The sequence below is a fragment of the Canis lupus genome, chromosome 4, assembly GCF_048164855.1.
Source record: "Canis lupus baileyi chromosome 4, mCanLup2.hap1, whole genome shotgun sequence".
Lineage (NCBI taxonomy): Eukaryota > Metazoa > Chordata > Mammalia > Carnivora > Canidae > Canis > Canis lupus.
In genome coordinates, this window is record NC_132841.1 from 43,688,490 (window position 1) to 43,704,751 (window position 16,262).

The window sequence follows — 16,262 nt, forward strand, 5'->3', positions numbered from 1 at the left end:
AACAGGGAGGAGCAAGTCAGCCAAGCTCACTGCCCTTGTAGGATTCCCGGGCTAGCCTCAGTCTATCCAAAGGCAAAAAGCAGAGGGGAGGGACTTCCGCCCTGACAGCCCTCAGAGACTCAAAGGGAGATGGGTTGGTCCACCGGGCACTCATCAGAGGGGAACGTTTCCAGGGAAAATGAACCCATCTTTCAACCTCATCTTAAACCTGAAGTGTTTTGTTTCAACAAGAGGATAACACCCTCACCGTGTGTGAATGCCTGGCTGGGGAGCCGCCCGCCCAGGATGCTGACAGAGGCTATAATTACCTTTGTTCCTCTCGGCGTAATTAAAGGTGTTGTAAGTGACCCGGTTATGGGATCTTTTACAAAGGCTTTTTTTTTTTTTTTTCCACCTTGACAACATCCCTTGAAATGTAGCACATGCTGCCTACAGAATGAGAGCCACCCTCTGAAAGACTCAGCTCATTCCCACAGGGATTCAAGGCTACCATCTGGGTCTGGTTTCAAGAGAATTAATTTCAGCATACATGTCAAAAGGGGCATTTTTAAAGAAATTCCATTCCAGAACTTCCCTACCACCCTCATGAGCCCTTGCCTATTACTGTCTTTCCCCCCTTCCCTTTCTGACACACCCCAACCAAGTAATCTTTTGACAGATCAAAAGGTTACTTGGTAGGACAGCCATCCAATACCCTCTGCCTCGGTGGATAGAAACACAGGAGGACAGACTTCATTCAGCCTTATAGCCTTGTCAGCCATGTAGTCCCTGACATCTCCTGAACAGGAAGGTGCCCAGGGTGTAACAATTCTCCCGGGCTTTGTTAGGTGCCCTACGCCCCCTGATATGGAGAACCAGGCCTGGCCTTTTTCTCTGGGGAGCATCGTCTGTACTTCAGAAGCCCTGACACCTGAAGCCCAGGCAACTTCCAGCCTTTCTAGCAACTGTGGAGAGGCTGGGAGCTCATCACACAGTAGATCCTCTTGACCACCTGCAAAGAGGTAGAGTAGAGGGCAGACAGATGCTGTTGGGTGTCTCACTCCTTCTGCTTCCATTCTTGAAGACTAGGAGGAAGGAATCTTTCGACCCAGAAAGGACCTCAGAAGTCCTGCAATCCAAACTCCTTATTCACTGAGATGGTAGCAAAAAGGCTCAGAGGAATATTATGACTTGCAGACAATTAGTGGCAGGACCAGACTCATTAATAGTAATAATAACAGCAACTAACATTACTAAGCTCTGACTCTGTGCTGTGCCTTCTTCTAAATACTCTATATGTGTTAACTTCCTTTGCCTTCACAACAAAGCCATGCTATGAAATAAGTACTGTCATCTTCCCCCATTTTTCAGATGGGAAAAACTGAGGTTCGGGGATAAAAGGATGAAATAACAGAACCAGGATTCACACTGAGGCAATGGGACTCTAGAGCCCACACTCTGAGCCACAGCACACTCATTCCTCATTTGAGACTCTTACAGGCTGATTCTCTGGGATTACCATTTCCTCAGAAATGGAAAAGTTTCCCAGTCTAGAACAAAATGGGTATCCCCCCTCTCAGAGAATGTTCCAGTTGGGGACTTTCATGTAAGCCATCATCTCTCTAATGCTTTTCATGGTCTCCATGAGACCTGCTAGTGGAACACTGGAGAGTTTGAAGTCCTTGTGCCCTAGACAAGAATATTTTCTCAAATGTCCCAGCTAGGAGGGTATTTTCAAGTATTTGGGGTGTGTGTGTGTGTGTGTGTGTGTGTGAGAGAGAGAGAGAGAGAGAGAGAGAGAGAAAGAGAGAGAGAAAGGAGAGGTAAGGCCAAGGGAAATAAGGGTCTTTGATCACTGGGTTAGCACTTTCCAGCAAGGTAAATATTCCAAATCAAGCCATCGCATCCCTTTGAGCTTTTGCAGAAGGACCTGTTTCAGGCACAGGGGCTGTCGAATGTGGAGAGAGAACCCTTTTCTTTGAGTCTCAGTGTCCAAACAGGCATTTGCTGCCAGACCCCCTTGGTTCTCTGATGCAGCCACTGTAGCTGGACCATCTCTGGCTTCCCAGACTCAGCTTCTCCCATGAACAGAGGCCAAACCAAAATTAGTCTTTCTCTGCAGATGTTTTTGTGTTTCATATTGAGGCTCTATCAAGGGGTGCTGAGCTAGAAGTCCCTCGTCAGAGCAGTGAGGAAATCTGCAGAGTTGGTGTGAGCTTAGTGTCAGCCCGTGCCCTCTGCCCTGAGGATGGGGGTCTGGAAAGATATTGACATAATCCCTGATGAGTAGATCTAGCAGGTGTGGGGTAAGGTCCTGAGGAGGCTTTGGGGTTGAGTTTGCCTTTTGAGCCATGGTGTCCTCATTTGGAAAATTAACCACAGGTTTGAGATTCTTATTTCGCTTTGAAGAAGTAGTGATGGCATGAAAACTTTATGTCTTGAAAACATTCTAATTTACTTCTTGGGGTCCTTTGAATCCTGAGTTATTTTGCTAATGTATGTATTTATCTATGTTTGGCTTTCTGTATAAGCTCCTTAAATGGCGTTCACTTGGGCTTTTACCACTTTGCTCTAAATTCACACCAATTCTCATCTCAAAACTAAAAATTAAAAGCTCGCCTCAAAATTAAAAGCTGATTCCAAAATACGCAGTAACTTATTTGCCTTTTTTTCTAATGAGATCAGTTTTTTTTGCATGTTCTCTGGACATAAAAGCTATTTGAAAATGCCTTGGATGATGTCACTGCTGATGACTATTGACACTTGGACAACATCGATGGCCCAAATAATGAAATTTTGACAACTTTTTCCCTCTCAGTTGGTTTTATAGTGAGTTCTAACCTCTAGAGAAAAGAATGAAAATGTACCTATACTCAGCATCCAATCCCCAAATCAAAGCCAAAAAACATGCGTGTTCATCCAAACATTGGGCACTCTGAGGGTGTAGTCCCAGTGTATGCTGTTTGCATTCCAGTGGTGTATTTTCATGTGTGATTGACTCTGAGAGTGACCCTTTCTCTGAAAGACTAGAATGATGGGATGACAGAGCAAGTAGAACTATCCAGAAACATGGCAAAGACAGACTCTCTCCTCTTGGCTAAATATTTAGCCATTGGCAGCTGTATCTCCCAGAGGAGAGGATATGTCAGCTGGTGAAAATTTTCAAGTAGCTTTTTAGGTGATGCTGTGAAGCTGGGTAAGGGGCACAGAAGCCCAGGTGGCTCCTGACACCGCCGTGATTGACCACTGTGTTCTGGCCCCACAGGCCCCCACTCAGAACCTCCATCCTGCAATGCCAACTCCATCTCCTGCCCTTCGGCCTGCACTTGCAGTAATAACATCGTGGACTGTCGAGGGAAGGGCTTGACTGAGATCCCTGCCAACTTGCCAGAGGGCATCGTCGAAATGTAAGTGCCCCATCTGCCACCCTCTGCCCCTGGCGAGTTCACCTCTCTATCTCAGCCAGTCCCCCAGTAGTCTGGCAGCACATTGGCCTGTTAGAGCTAACGATTAAAAGCACTCAGAAATCTCTTTGCTACCCTTCCGGGCTCTCCCAGGTGTGATAGCTCAGTTGTCAAGAGCATTGATTCCAGAGCACAGTCAGCAGACTCTACCCGGTGGTCCAAGTATGCCTACCACATATTTCTGTAAATAAGGTTTTGTTTGGAACACGTCCATACCTATTGCATAGGTATGGTCTATGGTTGTCCTCGTAAGGCAGTATGACTTAAGGCCCAGCAAGCCTTCTACAGGTGCTATCTGGCCCTTTACAGTAAAAGTTTGCCAGTCCCTTCCCTGGAGTCACCCTGTGATTGTGTCCTAGCTCTACCATTTACTGGCTGTGTGACTTTGGGCAAAATCATTGCTCTTTCTTCTCTAGTTCTCTCATCTATAACAAAGTGATAATTATAATATTGTCCATGGGTTATTGTGAAAACAGAATGAAATACTGCGCACAAGCCCTGAGTACAGTCCTTGGCACCTAGGCAAGTGCTCTAAGCAGGGGTGGTAGTATTGGCAGAAAGTATGTGAATGATGAGCTCATTTCATAGCTACCATGATCTGAGCAAGAGATTGAATGGTTAATCCTTTCCAATCAGATGGTTGTACACTAGATTTGGTCTGCAGGTACAGAGACAAGATTGTGCATGTCTCCATGTATGTGCACAAGTGTTCGAAATTCCACTATAAATGTGTTGACCGTCTAGCTCAGTCTTGTCTGCTTTTCTCTCATGCATTAGAAAGTGGCCAATTTCCCATTCTGGATCAAGTAGAGAGTCAATCAACACTGACCTCAAGATCACTCTTTAAATGACCACAAGTGTTTTCATTTTCTACTTTCACTTTTAGGTGGCGTTATTAAAATACATGGTAACCTAGAACCCTCCTGCTCCAAATAGCATTAGATAAAATCCCTCCAAATAAGACGCATGTTTCCCTAGCCTTTCTGTTCATCTCCACCCCCCTCTTCCTCCTCCTGTGCATGCCCTTCTGTTCCGTGTTCCCCACGCATTCTGATAGATGGCCCATTCACTCTTTCAGCCATTCACACATTCATTCAACAAACATCTGTTTTTAGCCTATTATGTTCCAGTCATAGTTCTATGCTTGAGGAGCATCAATGAATAAAAGAGAGAAATTTTTTGCCTTTATGGTACTTGCATTCTGGGGGTAGCGGAGGGTTAATAAACAATAAGCAAAGCAAATTATATGAAGGGGGTGGCTTCTGTGGATAAAAATAAAACAAGGAAAAGTTTGGAAGTAAGTAGGGGAAAAAGCAAGTGGATATGTGGAGGAAGAGTGTTGCAGGTAGAGGGCACAGCACATGCAAAGGCCCAGAGGTAGGAGTTTGCCTGCTGTACTAGGATGCCAGTATCACTGGAGTGAAGTAAACATAAGGGGGAGTGTTGGAGGATGAGATCAGAGGGGCAATGAGGAGCTGGGTCAAGGGGGCATTCTAAGGACTCTGCTTTCATCCTGATTGAGATGAGAAGAAATATATGATTTACCGCAGTGGAAACTCAGTTTCTTCTTTCTTCACTGGTTTTACCAGCTTTTCCCTAATTCCCTTTAACTTTCTTCCCCTAGCCCCAGTGGACACAACCCATGCCTGTATCTCTTCCTGTAGGCAGGAGCTAGTCAGCAAAGCATCTTTTTGGCCTAACATCCACACCTTCTGTGGCCTTCACTCAGCCTTCAGTCTTCCTTTCAGCAGACCAACAACTAATTCGCTTCACATTTTGCTGTTTCCCTTCACCCCTCATGGTCTATTGCTCTAGCCTTGAAGACCCCTTCCTTCCATGGAGTTCACGTAGACCCCATACCTCTCCTGCTCATCCCCTGGTTTCTCTTCTCCCATTGCCTTTTGTTCCTGGCCTTACTCTCTCCCCTTTCCATGCTGTTCCCCTTGTCTCTATCTTCCTCCCCTGATTCCATTTTCCCCCCTCTCTTCCTCTCCCCACCCATGATCTTCCCACTTCACTTCCCAGCTCTATCTCTCTCTTCACCCAGTTCATACTTTGCCCCTTGTCCTAAGAGCCCTCCACCTTCCCTGTCCATCCATGCCAGGGTAGGGCTATGGCCCACCCAAGACAGATGTTCAAGAAGGATTCCTCCCCACGTTCATCTCATTTCAGATTCCCATAGACCTTGGCTTTCTTCTCTGCCCCCACTTCATTCCTTTCTTCCTCCATCTGTCAGGTTTTATCTTCCCTCCTTGGCAACCATAGATGTTTCCTCAAACCACAGCCTGATGAAACAGGCCAGTATAGTAGTCAGTCTATGACTTGACCCCCACCAATGCCTGACTCCCCCTCCTCTGCTCCACATCTCTACACATCTTCAACTTGGGTCTCACAGGCACACAGCTCAGGTGTCTGGGAGGGAGAAATTGCAGATGTCCACATCGGAGGTGGGACCTATGCAGACCAAGCCATAACTGGACTATTTGAACCTCTACTAGTACTTCCTGTGGGCTTATATGTTCAGGGTAGCAAAGGGAGCTTGGCTCATACCTGGACACCAAATTTTTAAAAGGGTATTAACAAAAGAGAGTAGTGATTTCTGAAAGACTATCAGATGACTGATATCTTTCTCTCAATGTGAGGTAAAGTGAGAAAAACAAGAACAATGTGATGTTTTTCTATTGAGCAAAAATATCCAATTTAAAGAACTCTCCTTTATTTTAAATTCCTGGACTTCCTTATTCTGTTGTTGTTGTTTTTAAAATGCCCTTTATCTTATGAAATGGTGGCCGCTGAAGGCAGAATATATGTTTGTGGGTGCATGCACATGTACATTATAAATATGTGTTTATGATTACATGTGTAATTATGATGTAACTATAAATGTATGTCATATATAAACATGTATTATATACAACACACACAGAGCATCTTAATTGGCAAAATAAAAGGTCTGTAACCACTTAGCCTGTGAAATCTGAAAGTCTGGGAATGACCAACCTAGCTAGAGTGCTTCTAAAAACAAACAGTTACAAACAACAACCGGATTCTTAAGAGTGTAAACCATAAATTCAGGGAGGTAGATCTACATACCAGCTCTGGCTGTACCTTTTAGCTATTGGTAAATAACTTTTCTGAGTCTTGTTTTCCTCAACTGAAACATGCAGAGGCCAGTGGTACCTTCTTAATAGTTCTTGTCAAAGTGAAATGAATGTAGGCTGTCAAATGCTTAGCATTCTGTCCAGCACATAGGATATACTCTGTTAGCCATGATTGTTATTTTACTACTGCTACTACTATTACTACGACTTTCATTAGGCTCAGTGAGAAGGGTTGGACCATGATAGGAGCTGGAGCTACCTACATATGCGATCCTTCCACAAAGCTAGGTCAGACTTTTGAGGGTTATGGGTGAGAAGAGGTTTAAGAACCAGGTTAGCCACTTGCATTAGGAATTGAGCCTGGCAGTAGCTCTTCTTCATGCAAATGTATGCAGACATGGAAATAAGGCTGCCCCAGCTTCCTGAGCACCCATGGCCCACCAGACAGATTGCCTAGGATATCTCCGTCTGTGCTTGCCTCATTCTCCTCTGTGATGAAATGAAGCTGAGACATGAAAGCAGATGAGGCAAGACTCTATGGTTAGGAAGGTACCTGGAGAAGTGACATGTAAGAGAGACTTTTGAGGAAGAAACAGGCTCATTCCTCATGGCAACAAAGCCCATGCCTGGGGACCCGTGTGTTGGCCCAGAAGTTTTGAAAGCAGCTGAAAGGCATCTTCTTAGCAGTGAGAGAAGACCAGCAGATGGGGGAGGTTGAAAGATGAGGCAGGGAGTAGAGAGTTGAAGCTGCAGTACGCACCCCAGGATGAATAGGAAGTGTCTGATTTATCATCCCAAAGACATCTGAATGTGACTTTTTCTTTTTACTGTCAAGAATTTTGCCTCGTGTCCATGGCACCTATACAATCCAGATTTCCCCTTTCTCCTTAGGGATGCTTGGCACCCTATCAGGCTCTCCAGGCCCTATGCACAATCCTTAGCCAGGAGTGATGCTCTAACACCTCGGGAAGGGGTCTGCACTCCCCAGCATTTGTGGGGAGGAAGGGCTATCTCCCGTGCAAAGCAATCTGGCAAATTCTTTTAGAGTTTTTTTTTCAAAGCCAAAGCAGCTCAGAGGACTGTGTGCTGGTCTCCCCGCATAGCAGAGCCAATTCCTCTAAAAATAGCTTTCTTCCAGAGAACCCGCAGTGAGACAGTTCCCTGCAGATTTTCCTCGAAACTGAGTTCCCACCAACACCACCATTCTAACTGCTCCCTGTCGTTTCTCTGAACCAGCTCCAGCCTCTAGGAGGGGTAGATTCCGGGAAGAGCCAGAAGCTCCCACCTTCCTCTCTTCCGTGGTCTTCTGTCTTCCCTCCAGTGTCCTCAAGGCTCAAGAGGACCATCTGTACCTAGAGTGTCATTTTAATCTCTGTCCCATCTTCTTCCAGTTTGCTCTACCCACCCCCAAACACACACACAGTGCCATCCAGGGTGTCTCATGCCCTCTACTATAGCAGCTAAATTTAGTTGATGGAGAAAGGCTGTGGATGGGTTTACTGTCAAGTCATAAGTGAAAGCATCTGGGGGAAAGGTAGCCCTACTTTGCACCTTGTCTCACCTCAACTCCACTGTTTATCTGGGGTGAGGAGATAAATTGTGGTTTATCTGCTTAACAAAAGCAGATATTCTCCCATTACACTGTTCACCAGGGGATTTTAAAAAGAGAATGAAAACAAAACAAAACAAAAAGTAGCCAACAGAACAAAAGGACTGGAGGGTTCTGGAAGCCATCAACATCCGGGATTCTTAAATGTTCTGAGAATACCAGGTTTCTGAGGGACTGTTACATGGAAGGAGAAGAGATGGGGTGGGATGGGGCAGTGGTATAAAGCGGAAGCTGATGAAGCACAGAATAATCAGGAACAGAACATTGGGATAAATAGTCCAGGTGTACATCCCAGTTTTGCCTGTCACCTAGAGCACCTTCCTTAACATCTCCTGCTTCACTCGGTCACCCTGCTTTGCAAAATGGGATTCATCAGAACTACTAGAGATTTTCTATGAAGACTAAATAGCACAATATTAGCACAGTGTTTGGAAGACATTGAATAGAACCTAAAGAAGAAAAACTTATGCAGGTGACATGTATGACACAATAGAATGGTTTAGTCTTAAGTTCCCATACTAATTTTTTTTTCATTTTTTTCCCCAAGATGATTATAAAAAATTCTCTGGTATAGGCATCTGGGCATATGCATATAATAAGGAAAGCAAATCTGGTTCTCTGTCTGCACCCCCTCTTTTCTGTAGGCAATGCCAGGTATTCTGCAGAGCAGGTTAAGAATGACTCATGTCTCATATGCCTGCATCCCTCATCTTTGTTGTTCTTACATTAATAATGATACTTGCTTCGTACTATTGTTGAAGGAATAAAATGAGACGGCATGCAAAGAGCACAGTGTCTAACCTATAAAAAGCCCTCAATAAATGGTAGATGTTTGTCATTATTGCCACCTCAGCCACACCACCACCAATATTCGAACCCAGCTCTAGAACGTCCTTATCAGGTGACTTGTAGCCATGCCTTTGCGCTAGCCATGCCTCTGCTAGTCCCTCTGGCATCATGTTGACTTATGCATTGCTGGAAATATATTGTGTTCAGTCGCATGTTTGCAAATGACAGATCATTAAGGAAGCACCGAGAAACTAGGGCAAATCAATACAGAGCGCAAATGGCTGAAATCCCCATCAGATGTTCCCATTGTTTTTACTGGTGCCGGAAGATGTTCAGATGTTTGATTTGTATGTTTGTTTTTATGCTAGTTCTATTAAATCAGTTTGCAGCCTGAAGAATGTTTGCCAGACAAAGAGAGACACATGTGCCATTTAAGAGAGACCTAACACAGCTGTTGGCTACAGACACCTCTCTAAATGTGACAGTTTTTGCTGATGCTAATGCTGCTTTTTGTCCTTCACACCGAATTTTTGTCACTGGGAATGTGGATCTTTGTGTGCTTATTCCAGGCTGTATAAAACCCCCCGGGGGTTCTAGGCCACGCAGAGACTTGGCGTGTGCACAAGCACTGTAGGCTTACTCCCTTGATGAGGGGGCCATTTCCCCGAGGATGAGCTGGCAATGACTAAAAATGGAAATGCCTCCACTCCAAATGAGACTCAGCAAAGCTCTGTGACGGAGAGTTCAGGTTTTTGAATGGGACAAACTTGACTTTCATCCTGGCTGTAGTTCTTCCTGGCTTTGTGAATTTGGACAAGTGACTTCACATCTCTGAGCCTCCATTTTCTCATGTTTAAAGTGGGGTTGGTAATAATGAGTAGGATTTGCCTCATTGAGGTGTAAGTATTAAGATAAACCAACCTGTAAAACTCTTAACCTAATGCCTGACTCACAAGCACCTGATACCGATTAGGTCCTACTGTTGTCATTATCCCTACCCTCACCCTCACTTCACATTTGAAGAACACAGACTTTTCACAACTACACCCACTCCCCCCAGACAAACTCTGATGCCCTTGTGGCAAGGTTAACCCCATGACATTGGGTCATGGCCTTGGAGGTCCATAGGGGATCCACTGTCAAGCCAGGAGCCACAGCAGCATAAGAAGCAGAGAGGTGGCAGAGACAAATACCATCCCTAGAGTGGGCAAGTCTGATGAGTATAGGATGCACACAGCCATCCCTGTACTCCTGATTGGAGTTCTTGGTTCAAAACCACACCTTTGCACTCTATTTGCATAGTTATATATACTTACATCTATACCGCATCTCCCTCAACTCCTGCAGCCTTTTTACAAAATATTGACTTTTGCAGAGGCCGCATGATGTCTCAGCATAAGCACTGGGTCTTAACCTCCTAAAATCTTCTGTGACACTGGGGAAGTCACTTTAGTCTCTAGGCCTCAGTTTCTCTGTTTTCAGAAAGAAAGGCAGTATGTCCAATGGGTTGAAACATAGTCAGCTCTGCCACTTACTAGCTCTATCACTCTGGACAGGCTATGTGATTCCTCTAGATTTTTCCACATCCACAGAATGAGGCCAACACAGCCTGCCCCATAACTGTAAGGATTAAAAGAGGTAACATAAATCAACTGCCCTATCATAAATGATAGCTCTTCTTCTTTGTTACATTAGCGATAGAATTGGGTTCTGTAGTGGACTGTCTTGGGCTGTCGTTATCCTCAGATTGTTAAACTCCTTGGGGACAGGTACCACCTATTGCTCACTGGTTCATCCCTCCCTTGGCTCTTACACCCCTTGCTAAAGTGGAGACTAATTGATTACGAATTGCAAACACAGCCGGCTGACCTCACCCCCAGTGCTGACCTGACTTACCTGGGCTCTTGGCCTGCAGCTGGGAGCAGTGGATTCTCTTGCAAACACTGAGGGGGTTGCCATCGTTACAGACAGTGGCTCTCCCCAGGGGCATCATCCAGCCACAATCCCTTGCCAAAGTGGCAGGTGAATCACAGGATTCCTGGAGAGCATTTTCCACCTGACTGGCAGCCCCAGAGACCCATGGAGCTGCTGCCTTGGCTGAGAAATCCCTGCTGAACTCTGCTCAGCTGGAAAACAAGAACGTCCTTGGAACTTCTCAGTCAAGGCAGCCTGCCCTGAGTCTGCTGCCTCGGTAGGTGGCTGTATCCGGTAGCTCACAGACTCTGAGACCTGGTGGCAAGCTCTTGTGCCTTACCATGAGCCAGCCAGGCCCCTGTCCAGCCAGCCTGTGCCCATGTGCCCAGCAGAGCAAGCTCCCCACCTCCTCTGGCAGGCCACAAAGGCTTTCTTAATAGACCGTGGCAGTCTCATTTGTAGACTCTATTCATCCAGCAGCCAAGAATGATCTGTCCTGATGCTCCCTCTCTCCTCCCACCGCCCTTCCTCTTTCTCTGCACCCTACCCCCACCCTTCCTTTGGCCTGGAGAGTGATTTGTCTGTGTTATGGGTAGGCCTGACAAACCATTCCACATTAGCAGCTGAGATGTTGTTTGAAATGGGAAAATTGCTGGCAAACTGCTCCATTAGCGGTTCCAGTAACAAATACTCTCTTCCCCCAATGAAGATGAGATCGCAGAGGCACAAATTAATACGACTGTCTCCCCGACTCTGCAGCGGGGATTACTCTTCAAGATGAATGGGTTCATCCCAGCCAGAAATGTGCATCCACTAGATGTAGCTAGCCTCCAAGGGAGCCACTTCCACCCGTATGTTCCTTCTGCTCCCCCCCACCCTTGCACACACCTTTTTGTGTGTCTTCCCAGCTAAGGGTTTGAGGACCATCTATGCCAAATGAGGAAGTGATGAAAAGATCTATGCCTTGGAGAGAAGGGAGATGCACGAGAAGGAGATGCTAAGTCCTCAGCCGAGGCCAGAGCATCACTCATCACCTCTAATAAAGGGCCTGCCTCCCACTCAGGCCCGTTGCCCATCACACTTGCTCTTGGTGCCAGGAAGTCATCTGAGGAGAGAGAGAATAAAGAATTGAGATGCTCGCTCGCTTGCTCCCCATAGCCCCTTCTCTTCAAGGAAGTACTGAGCCCTGGGCCTGTGGCATTTCTTGTCATTCTAGAATCCTAGGAGAGGAAGCACTTCTGGAGAGGCCATAACATGGTCAAACCTCAGATTCCAGGAGCAACCCAGGGGAGTGGTCCAACAGGGGGCCCTAGGGCCCTAAGGGTGGTGTCAGAGAGCTGGTTTGAGGAGTATCAGGCTGGGAGCCTAAAGACTTGAAGACTGTTTCTCCAGCACATTAGAACAGCCCAATTGAAAAAGCCGGAAACAAACATCAAATGTTGCTGTTTATTGTATATCATACTCCTGAAATTAATAAGTCATTTATACCTTAATACAAAAAAAAAAAAAACAACCAGAAATGAAGCCAGCCATTTTCCTTTCTGCCTATACAATACCCCAGTAGCAGTGGGGTTGAATTTTTAACCAAGAGATGACACACTTCGATGGCAGGTGGGCATTGCTGGCCCAAAGGCCATTTCTTTTGTCTTCTCTTTATCCCTTTGACTTTTTCAGCACTCTGAAAAAGTCGAAGGTGCTGCAGCTTTTTTAAAGAAACATTTGCCTTCAAAGATGGCTTATAATAAGCAAGAGCCAAAATTACCAAGGAGAAGTCTTTTTTTTTTTTCTAATTTTTCCAAGGGTGGTTAGGTTCTGGGATGGGTGCTCCATACACCAGAACACGAGTCTCTAGCTTCCACATAGTGTTTGCTAGCCTCCTGAAACCAGTAACGGGTGTCATGTGATGAGAGGGACCCTCCTGTCCTCGAGGCCTTCAGTAACCACCTGTTAACAAGTTGACAGGTGGATGGTTAACTGACTCTGCTCTGCTCTGTTTCTTAGACGCCTGGAACAGAACTCCATCAAATCTATTCCTGCTGGAGCCTTCACCCAGTACAAGAAACTGAAGCGAATGTGAGTTTCCCCTGGGGAAAAATAAAGCAGATGTTTTCATTTGGGGGGTAATATGTCCTGCGTGGTGGGCAACCTGCCCAGATGACAGCCTGCATCACATTCTTCCTAGAGAGTTCAGTATCTGACCTGTAATGTTCTCTGAGATTGGGACGCATGGGTCAGGAGTGTCGCTTTCAGCTGGTGAGGTATATGGATTTAGACACCTCAGAGCTAAGGGTCTCTCCAACTAGAGCAAAGTAAAATTATCTGAGTGAGAAGTGGAGCTGAGTTGGCTAAAAAACAAACAAACAAAAAAACCCCTCACACCACCATTCTTATTGCCCTCGCTTTCCTGATGTGGACCTAAAGTAGGAGTTTCATTGAAGATGGGACAGTGGCTTCGTGTCATTCTACAGCATTGTAACCAACATGCCTACAGCCATGCCCACATTCATCTAACAGAGAAGTCTACTGCAAGATCTGAGGATAGAGTGTGTGCTAAAACCAAGTCTGTGCTCACAGAGCTTACATGTTTGAGTGTGAGAACACAGAAAAGAAACAAATACCAGAAATTGGTAAGTTCTAGAAAGTAAAACAAAGGCCCACCAAAACCTCTCTGTGCAGGTGACTCAAATGAAGGGTGGGATTGAGGAGCTCTCAGGAGAGAGCAAGTGAAGAGCCCTGGGGAGCAGGCACGGATGGTTGGCAGGGCAGCAAGGAGGCTGGGAGGGAGTGAGGGAAACAGCGGTGGACATTGTATTGGAGAGGTAGGTATGTAGGGGCCAGATCCTGTGGGCCTTTTAGACCATGCTAAAGATTTTCTATTCTTTCTAAGTGAGATAAGAAGCCTTGGGCCCTTCCTTATCCTCCAATCACATATATCTTGCCAGTGATTATTCCCACCACCCCCATTAGCACCACATCCTGTAACACCGCCACCACTACATCCTATCAGTGCCGGGGAACACCGACACTGCTGTTCCTTCCCTACTAGGGTACCGCTGACAGCGTCACGCATCATGGCCCTCATCCCCGCCATTGTAGTGACGTCATCATCACCACTCCTCCCCAACCCATGATGGCTCTGAGCACTGCTCTGTAAGTCACTCAGACCAGGGAGCGCTGAGGGGAACCTAGGAGGATTCAGAAGTGGCCCAGCCATTGCCAACATAGATAGAATCTGGGAAGGAGAGCCCTTTCCCTTTTCCAGGCTAGAAATCATTTATTGTAGTCCAATAATCAAAATGCTGTTTTCACCTCAGTTACTTACCCTTTCTGGCCCCTGCAGAGGATGAGAGAACAGGTAGAAATACGCACAGACTCGATCTTGCTCCCTTCCACTGAAGGCTGATTCATCGGGTTCCCTTGAGTAGGAGAGCCTCCATTAAGGAGGTTAAGTGTCTGCTGACTCCTTTTATGTTCAAAATAAACATCCCCAAGAAACAGTGGCATTGGTAAACTTTACCCTCGGATTTTGGGAAGGCAACTTCCCATCTCCCTGGAAATCCAAACCAAACAAGATTTTCTCTTGGTACAATTCCAGAAGTAAAACCAACATAATGAACCAGCCCTGAGCACGTACTTTTTCCCCTCCCCTTGGCAGCATTCTTGCTGGAGGAGCTGTATAAATATAGGCCTTAATATTTAAAACCTTGGGCCATTAATCTCCTGGTCTCCCTGCTTTCCCAGCTCACTCCATACCCCCCCCCACAAATTCATTTTTAAAGCCTAGCTTGATTATGCAGCCAGATAGTAATTTCAGTGAAAAATGACAAGTTCAGTCACTGCCCCAACCTATATCTCTTGCATGATTTAAGTTACTGCTCTAATTTTTTGTGAAGTCCAGGTAATTTAGAGCTTAGCTATGTTTTACTGTCCTTTCCTCATCCCATTGGAGTTGCCATGATCTGTGCATTCAAAATTCATAAGACCTTCTCAGTCACAACCTGGGAAGGGAATTTAATTTTTGATCATTTCTGATGCTACTGATATTTATTATGATGCCCTCCTCCCCACCCCCACCAAGAGGATGGCAGTAGGGAAGAGAGACCACTTAAATATTTTTCTGATTAACAGAACTTCACAAACCAAGAATGATGTAGGATGGCTTGGGAGAAATAAGGCCCCTGGTGAGAATGGACTTTGAAACCCTGAGTGTGAATTCCTCTGAGGTGTGCGTGACCAGTCTCTCGCCTTTTTTTTTTTTTTAATTTTTTAAAAAGATTTTATTTATTTATGAGAGACACAGAGAGAGAGAGAGAGAGAGGCAAAGGGAGAAGCAGGCTCCACGCAGGGAGCCTGACGTGGGACTTGATCCAGGGTCTCCAGGATCACACCCTGGGCTGCAGGCGGCGCTAAACCGCTGTGCCACCAGGGCTGCCCCAGTCTCTCTTCTTAACCGAAAAAAGTTTCCCCTCAACTATGAATGAGCCACACCCTCCTCTTACCTCTAATAACAAACAAACAAAAAAATTCACCTGGAATGAATGACCTTGTCCCAATTTCTCATGGCCAGCTTAGCATAAAAAATACTTCCAGGTAAAAACTAGTATTGGGCAGACTGGGTGGCTCAGTGATTTAGCACCGCCTTCAGCCCAGGGGCTGATCCTGGAGACCCGGGATCCAGTCCCACGTCAGGCTCCCTGCATGGAGCCTACTTCTCTCTCTGCCTATGTCTCTGCCCCTCTCTCTCTCTGTCTCATGAATAAATAAAGAAAATCTTAAAAAAAAAAAAAAAAAACTAGTATCAAAGTAGAGAAGTTACTTATGAGGAGAGTAGAAGGCACTAGAGAAAAGCCCTTGGTCTTACAGGGCTGGTTAAGTGGCAGCATTGGCAAATGGGGGCCATGCTCATGTGGTTTGGCCAGAAGGGCATGTTCTTTCATTTTCCTTTCTACGCTCTCACATAGGATAGGATTCCACAGGTGCCAGCCTTTCCTGGAGTCCCATACTGTATTCCCCACTCTGAGACTTGCCAGCAGGGAGTTTGACACCTTGGTTCTGAACAGTCTGGAAAGTCCACTACCTCTTAGTCATCCATTTTGTAAGCCCCAGGGCATGGCATACATCTGAGACCAGCAAATTGTAAAACACTGTGGCTTAAAGTATGACCCAGGGACCATGGGCATGGGAATCACTGGAGATGCGTTACAGATGCAGGTTTCTAACCCTGCTGTCCAAAGCAGACTCCCTGTGGGTGAACTTTAGTAAACACCGTAGTAATATTTGAGAACCACTGATCAAGAGTGACCCAGATGCCTGGAGTCAGCTCAGGGCCACCTGCTTTGCATCAGGAGGGGTCCAGCATGGAGATCAGTGAGCAGCAGAAGCCTTCTCCAACCTGCCTCCTATCCA

The 16,262-nt window shown here is 45.9% G+C and overlaps 1 protein-coding gene across 1 annotated transcript in view; it reads left to right on the plus strand.

The window, feature by feature from the left end:
• SLIT3 (slit guidance ligand 3) overlaps nucleotides 1-16,262 on the plus strand; it is a 591,163-nt gene that overhangs the window by 463,468 nt on the left and 111,433 nt on the right. The window contains exons 9-10 of the mRNA XM_072824217.1: nucleotides 3,245-3,386; nucleotides 12,858-12,929. Coding sequence (XP_072680318.1) covers nucleotides 3,245-3,386; nucleotides 12,858-12,929 — 214 coding nt within the window. The remainder of the gene's footprint in view (nucleotides 1-3,244; nucleotides 3,387-12,857; nucleotides 12,930-16,262) is intronic.